General features: G+C 44.4%; 1 protein-coding gene across 3 annotated transcripts in view; it reads right to left on the bottom strand.

Moving 5' to 3' along the window:
- The window catches only part of LOC139545916 (clathrin heavy chain 1-like), a 36,709-nt gene that overhangs the window by 6,432 nt on the left and 11,794 nt on the right, over positions 1 to 18,483 (bottom strand). The window contains exons 6-32 of one of the 3 annotated variants that reach the window (XM_071354143.1): positions 18,263 to 18,436; positions 17,817 to 18,014; positions 17,324 to 17,524; positions 16,829 to 16,981; positions 16,461 to 16,583; positions 15,422 to 15,559; positions 15,181 to 15,345; positions 14,923 to 15,103; positions 14,056 to 14,219; positions 13,839 to 13,964; positions 13,531 to 13,673; positions 13,115 to 13,349; positions 12,904 to 13,026; positions 12,665 to 12,810; positions 12,320 to 12,503; positions 11,923 to 12,115; positions 10,920 to 11,077; positions 9,009 to 9,173; positions 8,801 to 8,908; positions 8,499 to 8,666; positions 8,240 to 8,389; positions 7,961 to 8,092; positions 7,717 to 7,827; positions 7,461 to 7,574; positions 6,596 to 6,817; positions 5,998 to 6,024; positions 1,715 to 1,790 (exon numbers count right to left, since the gene is read on the bottom strand). In XM_071354143.1, the coding sequence (XP_071210244.1) occupies positions 1,715 to 1,790; positions 5,998 to 6,024; positions 6,596 to 6,817; positions 7,461 to 7,574; positions 7,717 to 7,827; positions 7,961 to 8,092; positions 8,240 to 8,389; positions 8,499 to 8,666; positions 8,801 to 8,908; positions 9,009 to 9,173; positions 10,920 to 11,077; positions 11,923 to 12,115; positions 12,320 to 12,503; positions 12,665 to 12,810; positions 12,904 to 13,026; positions 13,115 to 13,349; positions 13,531 to 13,673; positions 13,839 to 13,964; positions 14,056 to 14,219; positions 14,923 to 15,103; positions 15,181 to 15,345; positions 15,422 to 15,559; positions 16,461 to 16,583; positions 16,829 to 16,981; positions 17,324 to 17,524; positions 17,817 to 18,014; positions 18,263 to 18,436 (4,078 nt within the window). Of the gene's footprint in view, positions 1 to 1,714; positions 1,791 to 5,997; positions 6,025 to 6,595; positions 6,818 to 7,460; positions 7,632 to 7,716; positions 7,828 to 7,960; positions 8,093 to 8,239; positions 8,390 to 8,498; positions 8,667 to 8,800; positions 8,909 to 9,008; positions 9,174 to 10,919; positions 11,078 to 11,922; positions 12,116 to 12,319; positions 12,504 to 12,664; positions 12,811 to 12,903; positions 13,027 to 13,114; positions 13,350 to 13,530; positions 13,674 to 13,838; positions 13,965 to 14,055; positions 14,220 to 14,922; positions 15,104 to 15,180; positions 15,346 to 15,421; positions 15,560 to 16,460; positions 16,584 to 16,828; positions 16,982 to 17,323; positions 17,525 to 17,816; positions 18,015 to 18,262; positions 18,437 to 18,483 lie in introns of all 3 variants that reach the window. The other 2 variants (XM_071354141.1, XM_071354142.1) reach the window with 2 other exon arrangements.

Below are 18,483 nucleotides of genomic sequence, written 5' to 3'. Positions count from 1 at the left end.
CACACAGTTATACATACACACACACACAGTTATACATACACACACACACAGTTATACATACACACACACACAGTTATACATACACACACACACAGTTATACATACACACACACACAGTTATACATACACACACACAGTTATACATACACACACACAGTTATACATACACACACACACACAGTTATACATACACAGTTATACATACACAGTTATACATACACACACACACACACAGTTATACATACACACACACACACACAGTTATACATACACACACACACACAGCTATACATACACACACACACACAGTTATACACACACACACACACACAGTTATACATACACACACAGTTATACATACACACACACACACACACAGTTATACATACACACACAGTTATACATACACACACACACAGTTATACACACACACAGTTATACACACACACAGTTATACACACACACACACAGTTATACACACACACACACACAGTTATACACACACACACACAGTTATACACACACACACACAGTTATACACACACACACACAGTTATACACACACACACACAGTTATACACACACACAGACAGTTATACACACACACAGACAGTTATACATACACACAGACAGTTATACATACACACAGACAGTTATACATACACAGACAGTTATACATACACACACAGTTATACACACACACACACACAGTTATACACACACACACACAGTTATACACACACACACAGTTATACACACACACACACAGTTATACACACACACACACAGTTATACACACACACACACAGTTATACACACACACACACAGTTATACACACACACACACACACACACAGTTATACACACACACACACAGTTATACATACACACACAGACAGTTATACACACACACAGACAGTTATACACACACACAGACAGTTATACATACACACAGACAGTTATACATACACACAGACAGTTATACATACACACAGTTATACACACACACACACAGTTATACACACACACACACAGTTATACACACACACACACAGTTATACACACACACACACAGTTATACACACACACACACACACACACAGTTATACACACACACACACACACACACACAGTTATACACACACACACACAGTTATACATACACACAGACAGTTATACATACACACAGACAGTTATACATACACAGACAGTTATACATACACACACAGTTATACATACACACACAGTTATACACACACACACACAGTTATACACACACACACACAGCTATACACACACACACACAGTTATACACACACACACACACACACACAGTTATACACACACACACACACACACACAGCTATACACACACACACACAGTTATACATACACACAGACAGTTATACATACACACAGACAGTTATACATACACACAGACAGTTATACATACACAGACAGTTATACATACACACACAGTTATACATACACACACAGTTATACATACACACACAGTTATACATACACACACAGTTATACATACAGGGTTGTCTACATTTCATCAGTAACACAGCCTGCTTTCTAGCGGTACATTCAGATTCCCTGACTCATCCCCACCACAGAGGATTCCTTTAACAGGCTAGAAGGAACCGGAGCAGAAGGACTGGAGACAGTTTGGGATTTTAGAAGCATCAGACTGCACTACCGAACCTACCAAACACTATGGGGGTGGGTTCTGTGACTTTTTCCTCAGTCTTCCTTTGGCTTTCTGACACCTCCAGTTTCTCCACCTGACAACAAGACAGGGGTCAGAGAGAGGAGTCCGTCAGTCGCCTAATGGGTGGGCTCACTAGACAAACAATTTTTCATCAACAAAAAAAAGACAAATCTTAATGTTCTGCAGACAGAAATTAGGACAATTTATTGGTGTTAACTTTTTGTCATGAAGACAACACTACACACAATATTATACACTACACCTTATAGACTAGTATCAATCTCTACAGTTTGGATGCCTTAGAGAAGATGTCATGCGGAATTGGTGAGAAACTTCACTACAGCTTTCTTTACAGGTGAGGAAGTGTCTTTAAAACTACTCTAAAAGCACTGTTTACAGCAGGGCTTGTGTAAATGTACTTCTTATTAGCATTTCATTGCGTCTCCTGTTGAGGAGAAGCTCAGTCCATGCCAAGATACTGACAGCCCACTTTAATCCAATCTTAGAAAACACATCTCAGTCCAGGAGCAAAACAGACAAACCTAATTCATAACTTAGCATGCTTCTACTACAGGACACTCCTCCTTGCCTAGCAAAATGCTAGATGTCATCAACGCATCTAGAGCTGTTTATCAAAGATATTTTGCTTGGTTAAGAGCATGCATCTTTTTTTTTAACTGTAAGTGGTACACTTAACTGCTATCTTATACAAGGCTAGTTTGTGGTCATTATGTTAAAGTAAAATGTGCTGCGATCTTCCCAGGCAATGCTTTAGAAGTGTGAGAAGCACATGGTCAAATAAAGGCTAATATAACATAAATCAAGCAAGGTTTCTGATGTATTCAAGAGTCAAACAGAAATGTTTAATTTACGTCATGTAATACTCTTTGTATACGTCTTAGAAATCACTCCATCTACAGTTAGTTCAAAATGCTGCAGCTCAGCTTTTAACAGGCACCAGGAAATGTAACCATATCACACCCGTTTTAGCTTTTCTATAGTGGCTACCAGTCACTTTTAGAATCGATTTTCAAATTGTATTAATCACGTTTAAGGCTAGGAGTGGTTTAGCCCAATCCTATATCTCAGATCATTCATCTCCCTACGAGCCAGGACACAGCCTGAGATCCTCTGGCAGGGCAACGTTGACCATTCCAAAGTCTAGGTTGAACATAAAAAAAACTGGGCATTTGCCATTAGGGCCCTTAGACTTTGGAATGGTCTGCCAGAGATCAGATTTGCAGATTCAGTGCCTCTTTCTAAATCCCCACTGAAGACCCTTTCATAAAGATACTTTTCACGTATGATTTATTAGCTATCTTGTTTCATTGTCCTTCCTCCGGTCTTTGTTTCTTTGTTAGTACTTTTATTGTATTATTTTATGATGGGAAGGACTTTGTTGCCTCCATTGAAAAGCGCTATACAAATAAAAGTATTATTAATAATAAATTCATGCAATTAAATAATTTTGAAGTTATTCCAAACAGGAAAGGCCATTTGGAATCTCTTACGAGTAATAGCTCCAAGTGATGAAGATGTGCCTTGTCTGAACAGCCAATTAACTAAAACCAACTGAACAATTACATTGGAATAACTACAACAAACTGCCAAAATCAAACTGATTCAAATCATTAGTGTAGAAAGCTAGTAGGGAATATGGTGCATTTGGTTGTCTGTATACCTAGCGGATGCTTCTCACCATGTGGTACTGTGCACTACACTGTTACTGTACATAGCTGTTAAAGCTATATGAGAATAGTCCTACAGATCTGCAGCAGGGATCTGCGACTCCAGTCATCCAGGAAGCGTCACTGTGTCTGTGACACTTCATCTGCTGCCCATCTAACCAGGTGAGTACATTGAAAACCAGCAGACCCTGCAGCCCTGGAGCTGCTGACTAGCCTGGTCCCAGATCTGTTAGTACTATTGCCAACTCCATTGCTGTCATTGTCAGGCCAATACATGACAAGGGGTTGGCATGATAGAACAAACAGATTGACACTCAGGCTAGCTGACTACTGATGTGGAGGATTACAGCACAGCACCTTCCAGAGTTATGGACTGGAGTCACAAATTTGATGACTCGAGACTTGACAGAAAATATAAATAACTTGACTCAAGACTCGACTTTGACTTGAGACTGATGACTAGAACTTATCTGGCCAGATTTTGTCTCTCACTCATTTTGTGGAAGAGTCTGTGGATTATTCTACACACAGCCAGAGGCAGTAGCCGCAGCTACGCACTTGCAAAAAACTGCAAAAGATTGGCTAGTGAAATGTACACTGATTGGAGCTAGTGAACAGATTGCTGAACAAATGTCAAATTGTGGGGAGAGAGGATTGCCATATTAAAAGAAAATAAATATGTATCTTCAAAAATTGTTTGGTGATCAAGAATATTAACTGTTTACTTTGCAAGCTCACCAGCAATGGGGCAACAATTACTAGCATAGGCCTACTGGTCTTTTGGTATGTAACAATTGCTTGAAATTGATCATTTACTTATGAAGCTTGCATTTGGAATTTGTTTTTAAAATGAATTACTGTGGCGAAGACGCACCATAGTTCTTCACTTGCACTCTCCAAACTCCCGTAAGTGAAGTGCTTTTTCTCTTGTTGAAAATGTTTGCTTTTTCTTTCACACATTTAAATGCATTGGTCCTATGTGGTCAATCTATATTACATCTAATACCACAATAATTGCTAGCGTTTCATCATTCCATCCCTGTACAGTTTATTGCAACACGTAGACATTTCTATTTCATGTTTGATAGGCCTTTCATTTAGCCAACCATTTCTTACCCTCCGAGTGGCGTGATGTGTATTGTGCACACGAACGTTCACAAGATTCATGAGGTACAAGTTCTCTTTTATTTAATGTATGGTTTCCTTTGTTCAAATTTCCCAGAGTTGCGTGTGTCTGTGTCCTACTGCCGCGTTCAAAACAACTGGAAACTCGGAAATCTCCGACTTCGGTACATTCAAGACAACTGGGAACTTGAAAAAAAGAGAGGTCCGACTCAACGATCATCCAACTTGGGAACTCGGGACTCTATCTAGAGCTCCGACTTTCCAACGTGATATCACTCACGTCATGATTTGACCCTGTACTTTTCAGAGTTCCCAGTAGTCTTGAAAGCACCATTAGTCTCGTTCATTCTGGTTGTGCGTAACAGGAGCGTGCACACCTCAGTGCCCATAGAAATAGGCCTGTGCTCCACGCTTTGGAGTCAGAACGTTGAATAAGAGAATTGTTCCATGTATGCATGGTGTTGAAATACCATTAAGAATCATTACGTCTGATTAAGAGGAATGTACCAATGGATGTGGAAATTGCCTTTTACATTGTAGAACCAGTTTATTGGTTGTAATTGCCAATTGGGAAATTTTATTGTCCTAGGCCAAGTGCTTTTATTATTTATGTAGACCTACCTGTTCAAGCTTTGGTTTCTCAAGGCGAGTCTGTACAGTCTTGCCCTCTACCTGTGTCTGTTCAGATAGGACAGGTTAAGCCTGATACAGAGGATATTTCTTTTGGGCTATTGCTTGTGTATATTTGGTAAATCTACGTATACCTTTTGTAGGATATGACACTTTCACCATTGGATTACCAAGGCCTGTAAATAAATCTACACTGAGCACGTCAACCTGCCTTGCCTTCTGCTGATGTCATGCCCTCACGACTGATACATGTCCCTATTTTACAATTACATTGACTAGTCAAAATGTGATATATATATGTATTTTACTTGACAACTTGTGACTCGAATAATAGTGACTTCCATCATGTGTTACTGTTCTATCACACTGTTCTACCACACTGTTCTACCATGTGTTACTGTTAACTAGGAGCAAGCAGTCAGGGATTAGCAGTTAGAGGAGAGACTCGGGGGTGGCCAACCCTGGTCCTAGAGCACAGGAGGTTGGTGGCACCTTAATTGGGGAGGACAGGCTCGTGGTAATGACTGGAGTGGAATCAAACATATGGTTTCTATGTGCTTGATGCCTAGAGGTTTTTGTTTCAGCCCTGCACTCACACGCCTCATTCAGTCTTCAATCTAGAAACACAATTTGCTGAATCAGGTGTGTTGGTGCTGGGCTGGAACATAAGTTCACAGGGGGTGCAGGGTTCTCGAGGACCAGGGCTGACCAGCACTCCCTCCATTATTCTCAGTCTACAGTACATGCCCATGGTAGGTTCCTACATCAAAAACCCAGGGTCTATGTTACAACAGAAAACAGACAGAACAAAAAGGAAAGAAATAAAGAGCCAGAGACCGTCACCTTCTCCGCAACCTCATCAACCTGGAAGAGAACCAAAAGTTCTTTGACCTCATATGGCTTGGGGTCAAAGGAAGTGATGTCATGAGAGATTACTTTAATGCTAGGGTTCCCCACTTAAGTAGTGACTCATGTTTTTAAACTTAGTGAAGAAATACAAAATAATCAAGTTGTATAATTGTACAGAATCTTTTAGCCTTTGAAAAGAAACCGAGTGAAAGCGTTCCCTAGCAGCATTATCACATCTTTAAGTAAACGTTCCACTACTTTCCTCTTCATTTGTATTGCTTCATTTCGAAACCCTGTCTGCTTTTCAATACCTACAGGACAACTGTCTGTCTGTCTCTTACAGGAAGATAAATCAATAATTATGGAAAAATAAAACAGTCTAGTTAGCAGGAAGAGATTGATTATTTATATTTTATAACATTTTCACCCACTGAAAACAAATGTGATATGTGTCCCAAATTGCACCTTATTCTCTATATAGTGCACTAATTTGATTAGGGCTCTGTTCAAAAGCAGTGCAGTATATAGGAAACAGGGTGCCATTTGGGACACAGCCTGTGCTTGCTGTGTTTGCAGCAGGACTGACCTTGGTGAGATACTCCCTCATGACCTGGATGAAGTATGGCATGGCAAAGTCCATGATGTTGTGTCTCCAGGCCAGCTCCAGCACCACATCAGGGTGCAGCAGGTCATAGGAGGCAAACAGACAGGCAGCGAAACACTCCTTCCTGCCCTCCTCCAGGAACCACTGCAGCAGGGTCTCAGCCAATTCTGCATCCTTAGACTCGGCAGCATACAGCATTGCATCCTGACGAACACACACAGGAAGAGGGGGCTTTATTGACTGATTGATGGATTGATTTGGGATCGATTAAAAGATTGATTGATTTGAAACTACAGACAGGCTGACAGGGGAAGGTATGGATATTTTTTATTTTAAACTTTATTTAACTTGGCAAGTCAGTTAAGAACAAATTCTTATTTACAATGACGGTCTACCCCGGCCAAACCCTAACACGGACGATGCTGGGCCAATTGTGCGACGCCCTATGGGACGCCGAATCACAGCCGGTTGTGAAATCGAACCAGTCTGTAGTGATGCCTCTAGAACTGCGATGCAGTACCTTAGACCGCTGCGCCACTCAGGAACAATTTGATTCTCATAGATGTTGCACCAGTGGTTACATACCATTGCAAAGCTGAAAAGCTACTGAGGAGAAAACTGAAGACACTTATTTCAACAGGTTGCAGTTGGCCAAAAATATTCACTAGAATTTCCCTCCTACAAAGCGAAACAGTGTCCACATCAGGCTATAGTCAGAGTAGAGTGAAATGTGAAAGGGTCCAACAACAAAAATGTTTAGTGCAAAAAGATGAAAACCCTGTGCACAGCAGTGTGTCTGCATCCAGACGCTGGTTTGGCAGGAACAGCTAGTATCTAAAATGTTTACCTTGTATAATTTGTCTTTCTTGCAGAGTTCCACGCTCTGTCTCCAGCGGTTGTTGCCTTTGTAGAGGTATGCTGCGATGCGTCTGAACTCAATCAGCTCATGCTTCTCCAGTCTCTGGGCCAGAACAATGGTGTCAAAGTTACCATACACATCGATCGATGCCCTCAGACCCTATAGACAACACAGGCAGACAAATCAGGCTCAGAGTCTATGGACAAAAACACACACAGTACACACACACACACAACTCCCTCACCTGGTAGTCCTCCTCCTCTGACAGCAGGTTATTGAGGGCCTCGTTGACTCCCTTGTTGTTGTGACTCTGGACTGACCGCAGGTAAGGCTTTACCAACTTCAACTGGTTCATCTGGAGACAGATGTCACATTATTTGGTCTTGTGTTGCTGCTAAATATAAAGTGTTCTATTGTGCGATTCAGTTTATTTTTTATTTACATTCATTCAATTCCTGGTTTAAATGACAGTTTTTTTGATTGATTACCTTGGTGAAGTATGTGACCGCTCGGCTGTGGTCTAACCGTGGTGACAGTACGGTCAGAAGGTCGTTTGTCAGCAGAGGTTTGTAATCCAGGTAAAAGGAAAGGGATTTGTAGTACAGCTCCACATTGGCCACCTAGAAAGAGTCATACAACACAATGAAGTTCCTTGTGAAGAGAGGTGAAAGAACTAGAAAATGAGAGCGATTGGCTAGAGTTGTGGTTAGTATACTTTTAGCCCTTCAGTGAGGTTCTCAACTGTTTTGTGAGAGAGGGCATGTTACCTTGGCGATGATGTCCTTGAACTGCACCTCCTTCCATGCGTCAGTAGGGTGTGACATCATCGTGAGGACAGCATTGTCATACTCCTCGTATTTATCATACAGAAACACTAGCTCCGCCCACAGGTGGGACTGCTCCGCCGCTCGCAGCACCTGATTGGAAAACCGCAGGAAGTGAGGTAACAGACATGACCGATATGGGAGAGAGAAATATTTACCTCCAATAAATATTTTCAGAGCCACACATACAGATGCATCACACCTTAGGGATGTTGACACGGGACCAGAAGAGTTCCAGATGTTCTCTCATCTTCTGGGGTTTGAATTTGGAGTAGAGGATGGCCAGCTCTGTGAACATGCCCATGTGAGCACGCTCCAAACCTAATGCTGCCTCCAACAGGGCTATCAGCTCCTCATAGTAGCCCCGGTCCTGATACAGAGACACAAACGTGAGTTAACCACAAAACATAGATACTGTACAGACACCTGAAATATCTGAAAACAGTAAACACCTGACAATAAACTATGGAGGGCCTCATCAGGTGAATGATAAAGGGTAATTACCTGATAGTCACTGATGAGCTCCTCCAGTTCATCAGCGTGGATGACGATGTGAAGACCACAGATCTGAGCCAACCGAAACTCCTCCCCAGCCACACACGCAAAACACACCTGGGGGGGGAGAAAGAGAATGATACACAGCCCAACAAATGGAGCTTCCATCCATCTCTTCCACATAGAGCAGAATGTGTGTAGAAATGTAAAGGTGTACCTCCTTCCAGGTGCGTGTGCTGTTGGCTTTCCTGGCGCTGTCCACAGCAGCCTGGTACTCTCCTAGGTGTACCAGCGTGGACGCCAGGCGGGCAAAGTTGGACACATTATTATACAGCAGCTTGGCAGCATCATACATGCCCTCCTCAAAACACCTATCTCCCACCTGGATGAGGAGAAGAACAGGAAGAGAGAGAAAGGGAGGAATGAGTGGAAAGGGAGAAAGAGGAGTTGAGACTAAGAGTCTCAGTGACAAAATGTTGCATGTTAATATACAGTTACTTCGGAAAGTATTCAGTACCCTTGACTTTTCCACATTTTGTTACTTGACAGCCTTATTCTAAAATGGATGAAATAACATTGTTTTAAATAACAATATACACAAACACAATACCCCATAATGATAAAGCAAAAACAGGTTTAGACATTTTTGCAAATTTATCCCCAAAAAAACAGAAATACTTTATTTACATAAGTATTCAGACTCTTTGCTATGAGACTAAATTGAGCTCAGGTGCATCCTGTTTCCATTGATTATCCTTGAGATGTTTCTACAACTTAATTCTTATTTGAAGTCTACTTATGGTAAATTCAATTGATTGGACATGATTTGGAAAGGCACACACCTGTCTATATAAAAGGTCACACAGTTGAGAGTGCATGTCAGAGCAAAAACCAAGCCATGTGGTCGAAGGAATTGTCCGTAGAGCTCCGAGACAGGATTGTGTCAACGCACAGATCTGGGGAAGGGTACCAAAACATTTCTGCAGCATTGAAGGTCCCCAAGAACATAGTGGCCTCCATCATTGTTAAATGGAAGAAGTTTGGAACCACCAAGACTCTTCCTAGAGCTGGCAGCCCATCCAAACTGAGCAATCGGGGGAGAAGGGCCTTGGTCAGGGAGGTGAACGAGAACCCGATGGTCACTCTGACAGAGCTCCAGAGTTCCTCTGCAGAGATGGGAGAACCTTTCAAAAGGACAACCATCTCTGCAGCACTCCACCAATCAGGCCTTTATGGTAGAGTGGCCAGACGGAAGCCACTCATCAGTAAAGGGCACATGACATCCCGCTTGGAGTTTGCCAAAAGGAACCTAAAGGACTCTCAAACCATGAGAAACAAGATTCTCTGGTCTGATGAAACCAAGATTGAACTCTTTGGCCTGAATGCCAAGCGTCACGTCTGGAGGAAACATGGCACCATCCCTATGGTGAAGCATGGTGGGGGCAGCATCATGTGGGGGTGGGGGGGGGGGGGGGGGGGGGGGGTTCAGCTGCAGGGACTGGGAGACTAGTCAGGATCGAAGCAAAGATGAACGGAGCCAAGTACAGAGAGATCATTGATGAAGTCCTGAGCGACCTGGAGCAGGTTCTCAGACTGGGGCGAAGGTTCACCTTCCAACAGGACAACGACCCTAAGCACACAGCCAAGAGAGTGGCTTCGGGACAAGTCTCTGAATGTCCTTCAGTGGCCCAGCTACAGCCCGGACTTGAACCCGATCAAACGTCACTGGAGAGACCTGAAAATAACTGTGCAGCAACGCTTGAGAAGATGCAGAGAAGAATAGGAGAAACTCCCCAAATACAGGTATGCCAAGCTTGTAGCGTCATACCCAAGAAGACTCGATGCTGTAATCGCTGCCAAAGGTGCTTCAACAAAGTATTGAGTAAAGGGTCTGAATACTTATATAAATTTGATCAGTTAAAAAAAATAAAAAATAAGTTTGCAAACATTTCTAAAAAACATTTTTTGGTTTGTCATTATGGGGTATTATATGTAGATTGATGAGAAAAATAAACTATTTAATCTATTTTAAAATAAGGCTATAATGTAACAAAATGTGGAAAAAGTCAAGGGGTCTGAATACTTTCAGGCACTGTATATGCATTTTGTACGTATTTGACACCTTTACCTGTTGTACATGGGCATTGTTAGGGCCGCTAACAAACTCATCTAGTTCGGCCAGTCTGCCAGTTTTAGCCAGAGCAAAGATGAGTTCTGTCTCTACGTACGACTCCCGGGCCTTCTTACGAGCCATCTGAAGGAACTTCACCAGATCCTCCCAGTTATCTACAATGCACACATCACATACACACAAACATCATACACTACATGACCAAAAGTATGTGGACACCTGCTTGTCGAACATCTCATTCCAAAATCATGGAGTTGGTCCCAACTTTGCTGCTATAACAGCCTCCACTCTTCTGGGAAGGCTTTCCACTAGATGTTGAAACATTGCTGCGGGGACTTGCTTTCATTCAGCCACAAGAGCATTAGTGAGGTCGGGCACTGATGTTGGGCGATTAGGCCTGGCTCACAGTGGGCATTCCAATTCATCCCAAAGGTCTTCGATGGGGTTGAGGTCAGGGCTCTGTGCAGGCCAGTCAAGTTCTGCCACACCGATCTCGACAAACCATTTCTGTATGGACCTCGCTTTGTGCACAGGGGCATTGTCATGCTGAAACAGGAAAGGGCCTTCCCCAAACTGTTGCCACAAAGTTTGAAGTACAGAATCATCTAGAATTTCATTGTATGCTTCAGCGTTAAGATTTCCCTAGCCCGAACCACGAAAACCAGCCCCAGAATATTATTCCTCTTCCACCAAACTTTGCAGTTGGCAATATGCATTCAGGCAGGTAGCGTTCTCCTAGCATCCTTCAAACCCAGATTCTTCCGACTGCCAGATGGTGAAGCGGATTCGTCACTCCATAGAACATGTTTCCACTGCTCCAGAGTCCAATGGCGACGCTTGGCATTGCACATGGTGATCTAAGGCTTGTGTGCAGCTGCTCGGCCACGGAAACCCATTTCATGAAGCTCCTGACGAACAGTTCTTGTGCTGACGTTGCTTCCAGAGGCAGTTTGGAACACGGTGGTGAGTGTAGCTTGGTTATGGTGATGTGTTGTCTTACCGTTCTTGCTGGCCGCGCTGACCACCTCCATGTAGGCTGACGGGTCGTCAGCTTTGATGTAGGAGTCGATGGCCTCTTTAACCAGGTCTCTCTGGAGCTGGGCTCTGGCCAGCTGACTCCATACAGCAGCCTCATTACAACGCTCTGCAAACTCATAGGCTCTGTCCAGGTTACTGATATGCTCGATCAGAACCTAGAGACACAGGTGGACGGTATGGTTACGCTGTGTGAATGAGTAAATGGCACAAAGAAAAAGTATTATTGGTATTAAATAGAGGGTACCATGATAAAATATTTGTAAGGAGCACAAAGTAAAGCAAAGCATTATTGGCGCATTGAAATAAAGCAGATACAATGATTAGTTAAATATTTGGATCATCTTCAGACTCTTGTTTACCTGAATGGCTGAGGTGTTGACGTCAAACTTTTTGAAGATGGCGAAGGCCTCCTCGAAGAGCTCATTGCTGATGGCGATGTTAGCGATGTCTGGAGCGTCGTAGTTGTCTAGGCGGTTGATGTACTCCATCACACGCGTCCGGTCTGCCTTGATGGCCGTCAGGATCAACAGGTTCTGGAGGTTTCTGGGGGAGAAACAGAAGATAAAGACGCTAGATAAGACATCAACTACAGGTATTAGTAGAACTTCTGAAATATTTTTGTCTTTTCAACCTCAAAGCTTAACTGTGGTGCCAAGTAGTGTGTGTATGAGTGTGAGAGAGAGAGAAAACGTGTGGTGACTGACCGGTGCTCGCTGAAGACTGAGTTGTCCAGTACAATCTTCTCCAGTAGTTCGATGAGCTCATTGGGCAGGTCAGCTGTCATGAAGGCCTTGACCGTCACAGACACCTCCTCTGGGTCCTGGGTCTCTGACAGAGCTGTCTGCACCACCTGGCAAACACAAGGAACAACACAGGGAACCACAGGTCAGAACACAAGGAAGTAGGTAAACCACAGTATACCAACACAGGGTATTCTACTGACCTGGTCTATGAGTTGGCGTCTATAAGGGTTGTTCTCCTCTAGAACATTGGCCCATAGTTCTGGGTCTTTCCGTCTGACCAGGTAGCGAGCCTCACTCTTGAACAGGGAGTTCTCATTGCACACCTACAACAGAGCACAATGAAACCACATCAATCAATGCATCATAGTTGTGTGTGTGGGTGGGTGTACGAGCGCGTGTTCGTGCTCAGACCTTGATAAGGTCCAGGTCACACTGGCCCCTCTCGTAGGCGACACAGGCGAGGTGGGGGTCTCTCTTCTCACAATACTTCCCCACTACAGTGCTGTCGTAGAAGGTGTTCTCCTTCAGGAAGCGCTCCGGGTTGTTGTTACTGTCTATGTAGATCTTAGCCAAGGCATTGTGGGTAGCCGGCTCCTCACAGCCTTCGTGGATACGAGACTCCAGCCACGGCAACAACAGCTTCAGTCTGGGGGACACACGAAAATGTACTTCTGAGAACCCCTTTTGAAAACCTAAGTCACACACAATACTTGGACTTCGAAGCACTGCCTCACAGGGGGGGAAAAGAGGCCTGAAAGACTAAATGTTGAGGAAGTACAGGAGCAGACAGTGTTGGAGACCATGTGTGTAAGTGGTGTGTCCTGTACCTGTTCCTCTTCTCCACCTCTGCCACCAGCTCGTCTGTGGAGAACTGTCCTCTCACCACCATGATCAGGTTCTTAATGACGTCTTCAGCACAGTCTACATCCAACAGACCTCCTATCACCACCGGCAGCCGGCTGGGGTTCACCTACAAACACACATCAATGCGAGGCAATGACAGCAGAAAATATTTCTAGGATAGCTAATGCGATTGGTAAAACCAACAATAAGGTATCTTGACATGTTTCATCTTCCTTCCCTGCAGTGCTGTGTTCCTCCTCACTGTGCCTACGGCCAGACTGATGACTCTTACCTTCTGAACATAGATCTCAATGTACTTCTGCAGAGTGTTGCGGTAGAGGTAGAGAACCAGGTCATGGACAAAGTCAAAGCGGTCACACACTATGATCAGAGGCAGCTGGTCTGTCAGTTTAGCCTCCTGATGGGAAAGAAAGAGAGATTGTAGTCTGCTAGACTAACGACTGTGCTAAACGTTCCCCCAACCAACCCTGCTAGGGTCGCCCTGGTACCTTGAGGAAATTCTTGACCCTGTCCGGGTCGTAACAGTTGCTCTCTCTACAGATGCGTTCCACCTCCTTGATCTGTCCGGTCTTACAGGCCGCCTGGATGTATTTAAAATGGACGTCAGGGTCCTGGCTGAAGTTCACTATGGAACCCAGGAAGTAGAACACACCTGGGAGAGGAAGAACACCGTTTCACATTGGATACGTTTCCTAGTTTCCCTGTGAATGCCGCCCAGGTAAACCGACACATAACAAAAAAGGGGGGGGGGTTTTAATATGTATTTTTTGGGCGATAGGACCATAAAGAGAGGACAGCAAAGGGAGGACAGCAAAGAGAGGACAGCAAAGAGAGGACAGCAAAGGTAGGAGATGTAAACCCATGGTACACCCCTTTTGTGTTAGCAAATTCATCAGGGACCCCTTCATAATCAGACTCAAGTACAATAAAAAATAACCTACAAGGAGTTTTACTTTGGCTTCTACAGTACATGGCTGATGAACCAAGTCTCAGGCACGGGAAAATATAAATTTTAAAAGGCCCGCCTCTTGGCATCGGAGAGAAAATGTTGCAGTTTTCAAGCTACTTTCCTGCAATTCTACACATTTTGCCATGAGGCAGATAACACTTTACAGTTCGCAAGCTTAAATTACAGTGCATTCATGTAAAATAATTATAAAATGGGGAATAGTATTGAGTTTAACAATTTATAAATTGGGAGTGCTGTGGATACCAATATCCCTGTGAGCCTCCCTGGCCCATGTTGCCCAGAGTTAAGAACATACATTGTAGATAATAATAGTACATTGTATTGTATTACACACAGGCCACAAGCTGACACGTTTTAAAACATAATAGGCCAGATCCAGACATACCCTCAAAGCTCTTGAAGGACTCGAAGAGATCCACCAGGGCATTTGTTCCCAGCTGTTCGTGGTATTTAGATGCCACCTGGACACACAGCTGAAGGTTCTGTCGGATGTTGGCTGATAACATGGCCCGAAGACACTCTATAGAGTCCTCTACTGACAGGGCGCCAAAGAAGTTCACCAGCCACTGCAGGGAGAGAGGATAGGGTTACTACAACACACCCCACACAGAGGATACATTTAAACACACCTACAGGTACGTACCTCAGGGTTGAGCAGGTGTGTGTGTACGAGAGTCCTTTTGATGTCGAACAGGTCAGTGTAGTGTTCTAGAGCCCTCTGCAGCAGCCCAGCCTTCTCACACAGCTGGGCGATGTGGGCTCGGTCATAGTGAGTAAACATCTGGTTTCCCAGGATTGCATCGGCCACCTGGATACACGCACAAGTTATAACACAACGGACCAATAGAAATACAACTGACATAATGAAAGGTGTGTGTGTTTACCTGGGGAGCATGGAGGAGGTTCATTTCCAGTAGGCGTGTCTGTAGGTGTCCCTCGGCTGGCTGGTTGTTCTTCAGAGCGTCCAATAGGAATGAGGTGCACTGCTGGATCAGACTGCCCTCCATGAACACATCCACTATCTACACCAATCAGGAGAGAGAGCGAGGGGACATCAGCAACCAATCACAGGAGAGAAAGAGGTAATCAAGTGTCACTACTGGATCAGATTGCTCTCGATGTTCAACCCTAATACAACCTCTAGTGCCATAGACACTGTGTAGATCCCAAAACAATCGTTTAGGTATGATAAGTAATATGGTAATTGCGCCACTTTCTGATATGCTACGGTATACATTTTGAACCTCTCCAATCTGCTATACTTTAGTATCTAAGAGCTAAGGGTTAGAGGGGAATTTGCTCTCAAAGGAGCAGCTTATAAGAAACCAACAGGAAGACAGTATAATATTAAATTTGAAAGAATTCCATTCAGAATGTGGGAATCATCAGGTAGCATGAAATTACCTCTAAACTCATGATTCTAGGTGTGTGTCCAAAAAGGCATCTTATTCCCTATATAGCGCACTAAAGTTGACCAGGGCCCATAGGGCTTTGGTTGAAAGTAGTGCACCATGTTGGGAATAGGCAACCTAAATCTGTGGTTGTGGGCAACTTGTACCCAGAGCCAGTTCAGACAGGAGGAAGGGAAAGTTGATATGCCATTAAAGGGAGGACGGCTCACTCAGTCAGAGAATTCCTGGCATTGCTCTCCCACATGGAATAACAAACCGGGAGGCTCCCACACTGTGCAGTGTGTGCGGGCGTGCGTGACTGTGTGTGTGTGTGTGTGTGTGTGTGTGTGTGTGTGTGTGTGTGTGTGTGTGTGTGTGTGTGTGTGTGTGTGTGTGTGTGTGTGTGTGTGTGTGTGTGTGTGTGTGTGTGTGTGCGTGTGTGTGTGTGCGTGTGCGTGTGCGTGTGCGTGTGCGTGTGCGTGTGTGCGTGTGTGCGTGTGCGCGTGTGCGTGTGCGTGCGTGTGCGTGCTACCTGGTTGATGTTGGCCAGGGGCTCCTCATCTGCAACCAGCATCTGAGAGAACTGTAGACCCTGGTCTGGACTGACCCGCATCACATTCCTCAACAGAAAAACCCAGTCTGGAGAGTAGCCCACCTACACCAGGGAGAGAGAGGGAGGCCACATCACAACACCGTCATCTGATGAGACAAGCAGGATCCCATGCCAACTCTGTATTCATAGAGGAAAATGCTATGAGATACTATGAGAGTTGTGCATCCCAAATGGCACCATATTCCCTTCATAGTGCGTTACTTTTGACCAGGGCACTATACTGGGAATAGGGTGCAATTTTCAACACATCCAAAGAGATGTCCGTCCACTCTGGAAGTGAATTGTACCTTCTTGGCGTAAAGCACTATCTTCTGGAACTGTCCGGTCTCAGCGAAGCACTGGATCACCTTGCTGGGTACGTTGGCCCTGAGGTAGACGCTGAGGGCTAGAGTAGGATCTACTGCCTTAACCAGGTCACCAAGCTCCTCAGAACACTCCAGCTACACACACACACAGTACATCAACTATAGCTATACTGCAATTTCAGGGTAAATATACAAAGGGAACAGATTGAAAGTCTATGGACCCTGTTAAAGGACTCCTGTTTACATAGTCAGTGTGTGTGAGCATTGTACACCCCCTTTCTAGCTCAGACTTTGCTGATAGCTACTTTATTGACACAAAGTGTACTTACTATGACAGATATGTGGTTGTCCCACCTAGCTATCTTAAGATGAATTCACTAACTGTAAGTCTCTCTGGATAAGAGCATCTGCTAAATGACTACCATGTCAATGTGGCAAAACTGTCCAGTCCACAGCTGAATCTCCAGTCAGTCCTACCTTGTCCTCTTTCAGCCACTTCTCCAGCAGCTGCTTGCGTCCCTGCTGTAGCACAGGCCTGCACAGCTCCAGAGACTCAAACTTGTTGAGCTGGCCTTCGTCCAGCAGGATGCCAAAGTACTGAAGCAGGGGAGAGGCCTGGCCCGGCTGGCCTGGCACACTCTGGAACTTACGGATGGTCTCCGCTGTACGCAGGATACCCTGGAGGAGGGAGGGGGAGTATAGGAGAGGAAGAGGACAAAATAGTGTTATTGTAGCTAAGTGTATAACAAAGCTAAGGAGGATATATTCAAAGACAATTGTCTCCTCTTAGGTTTGCAAAATTCCAGTAACTTTCCCCAAATTCCTAGGTCTTCCAGAAATTCTGGTTGGGGGTTTCTGGATTTCCTGCTTATTCTGGGAATCCTCCAACTGGAATTTCAGGAAAGTTACTGTAATTTTGCAACCCTCCTCCAGACCATCTCCTCTCCCCTGACCCTGGGGTCTGACCTACCTTTGGTGTGGAGGCAGCAACCTTGGCAGCCTCAGAGTAGGAGCCCTGGGCGAACAGCGTGTTGAACTTCCTGGCAAACAACTCATCTGCCCCGGCCAGGTTAGAACGCATGGCCATCCTCAGGCCCAGGTCTGGGTTCTGCAGCACGTTGGTGGCATAGTTAACTATGTTCTCCTCCTCCACACACACTGACAACACCTGAGGGGGGATGCATCAAATTAATTGTCTACTACTGAACAAAGCCCTATTCAAAGTACAGCACAACATAAGGAATAGGCTGCAATTTGGTACACAGCCCAAATAAAATCAATCAATCAATGGATGATTAACTCTGAATAGCTTGTTATGTGTATATGCTTTCACATGTATCCACTAAAAACAAAATAACTCTAGTGTTCCTGTAGCATACAGACGGTAAATCTGATGGGATTTAGAGGAGTTCTTACCTGTCCCTTCTTGTTAACCCCGATGATGCCGGAGGTGGGTTCGTGGGGGGCAGTGACGAAGATGGTCTCAGCGCTGATGCGGTTCATATAGATACACACTCCCGACTCCAGATCATACAGGTGGATGTAGCCATACTTAGTGATCAGGTAGATCACGCCATGCTTGGTGCCAATCTGAAGTCAGAATCATGGGGTACAGCTATTACACCCGGTGTATGGGC

The sequence above is a fragment of the Salvelinus alpinus genome, chromosome 19 (genome assembly GCF_045679555.1).
Source record: "Salvelinus alpinus chromosome 19, SLU_Salpinus.1, whole genome shotgun sequence".
Taxonomy (NCBI): domain Eukaryota; kingdom Metazoa; phylum Chordata; class Actinopteri; order Salmoniformes; family Salmonidae; genus Salvelinus; species Salvelinus alpinus.
This window is presented reverse-complemented; position numbering and strand designations above follow the sequence as displayed.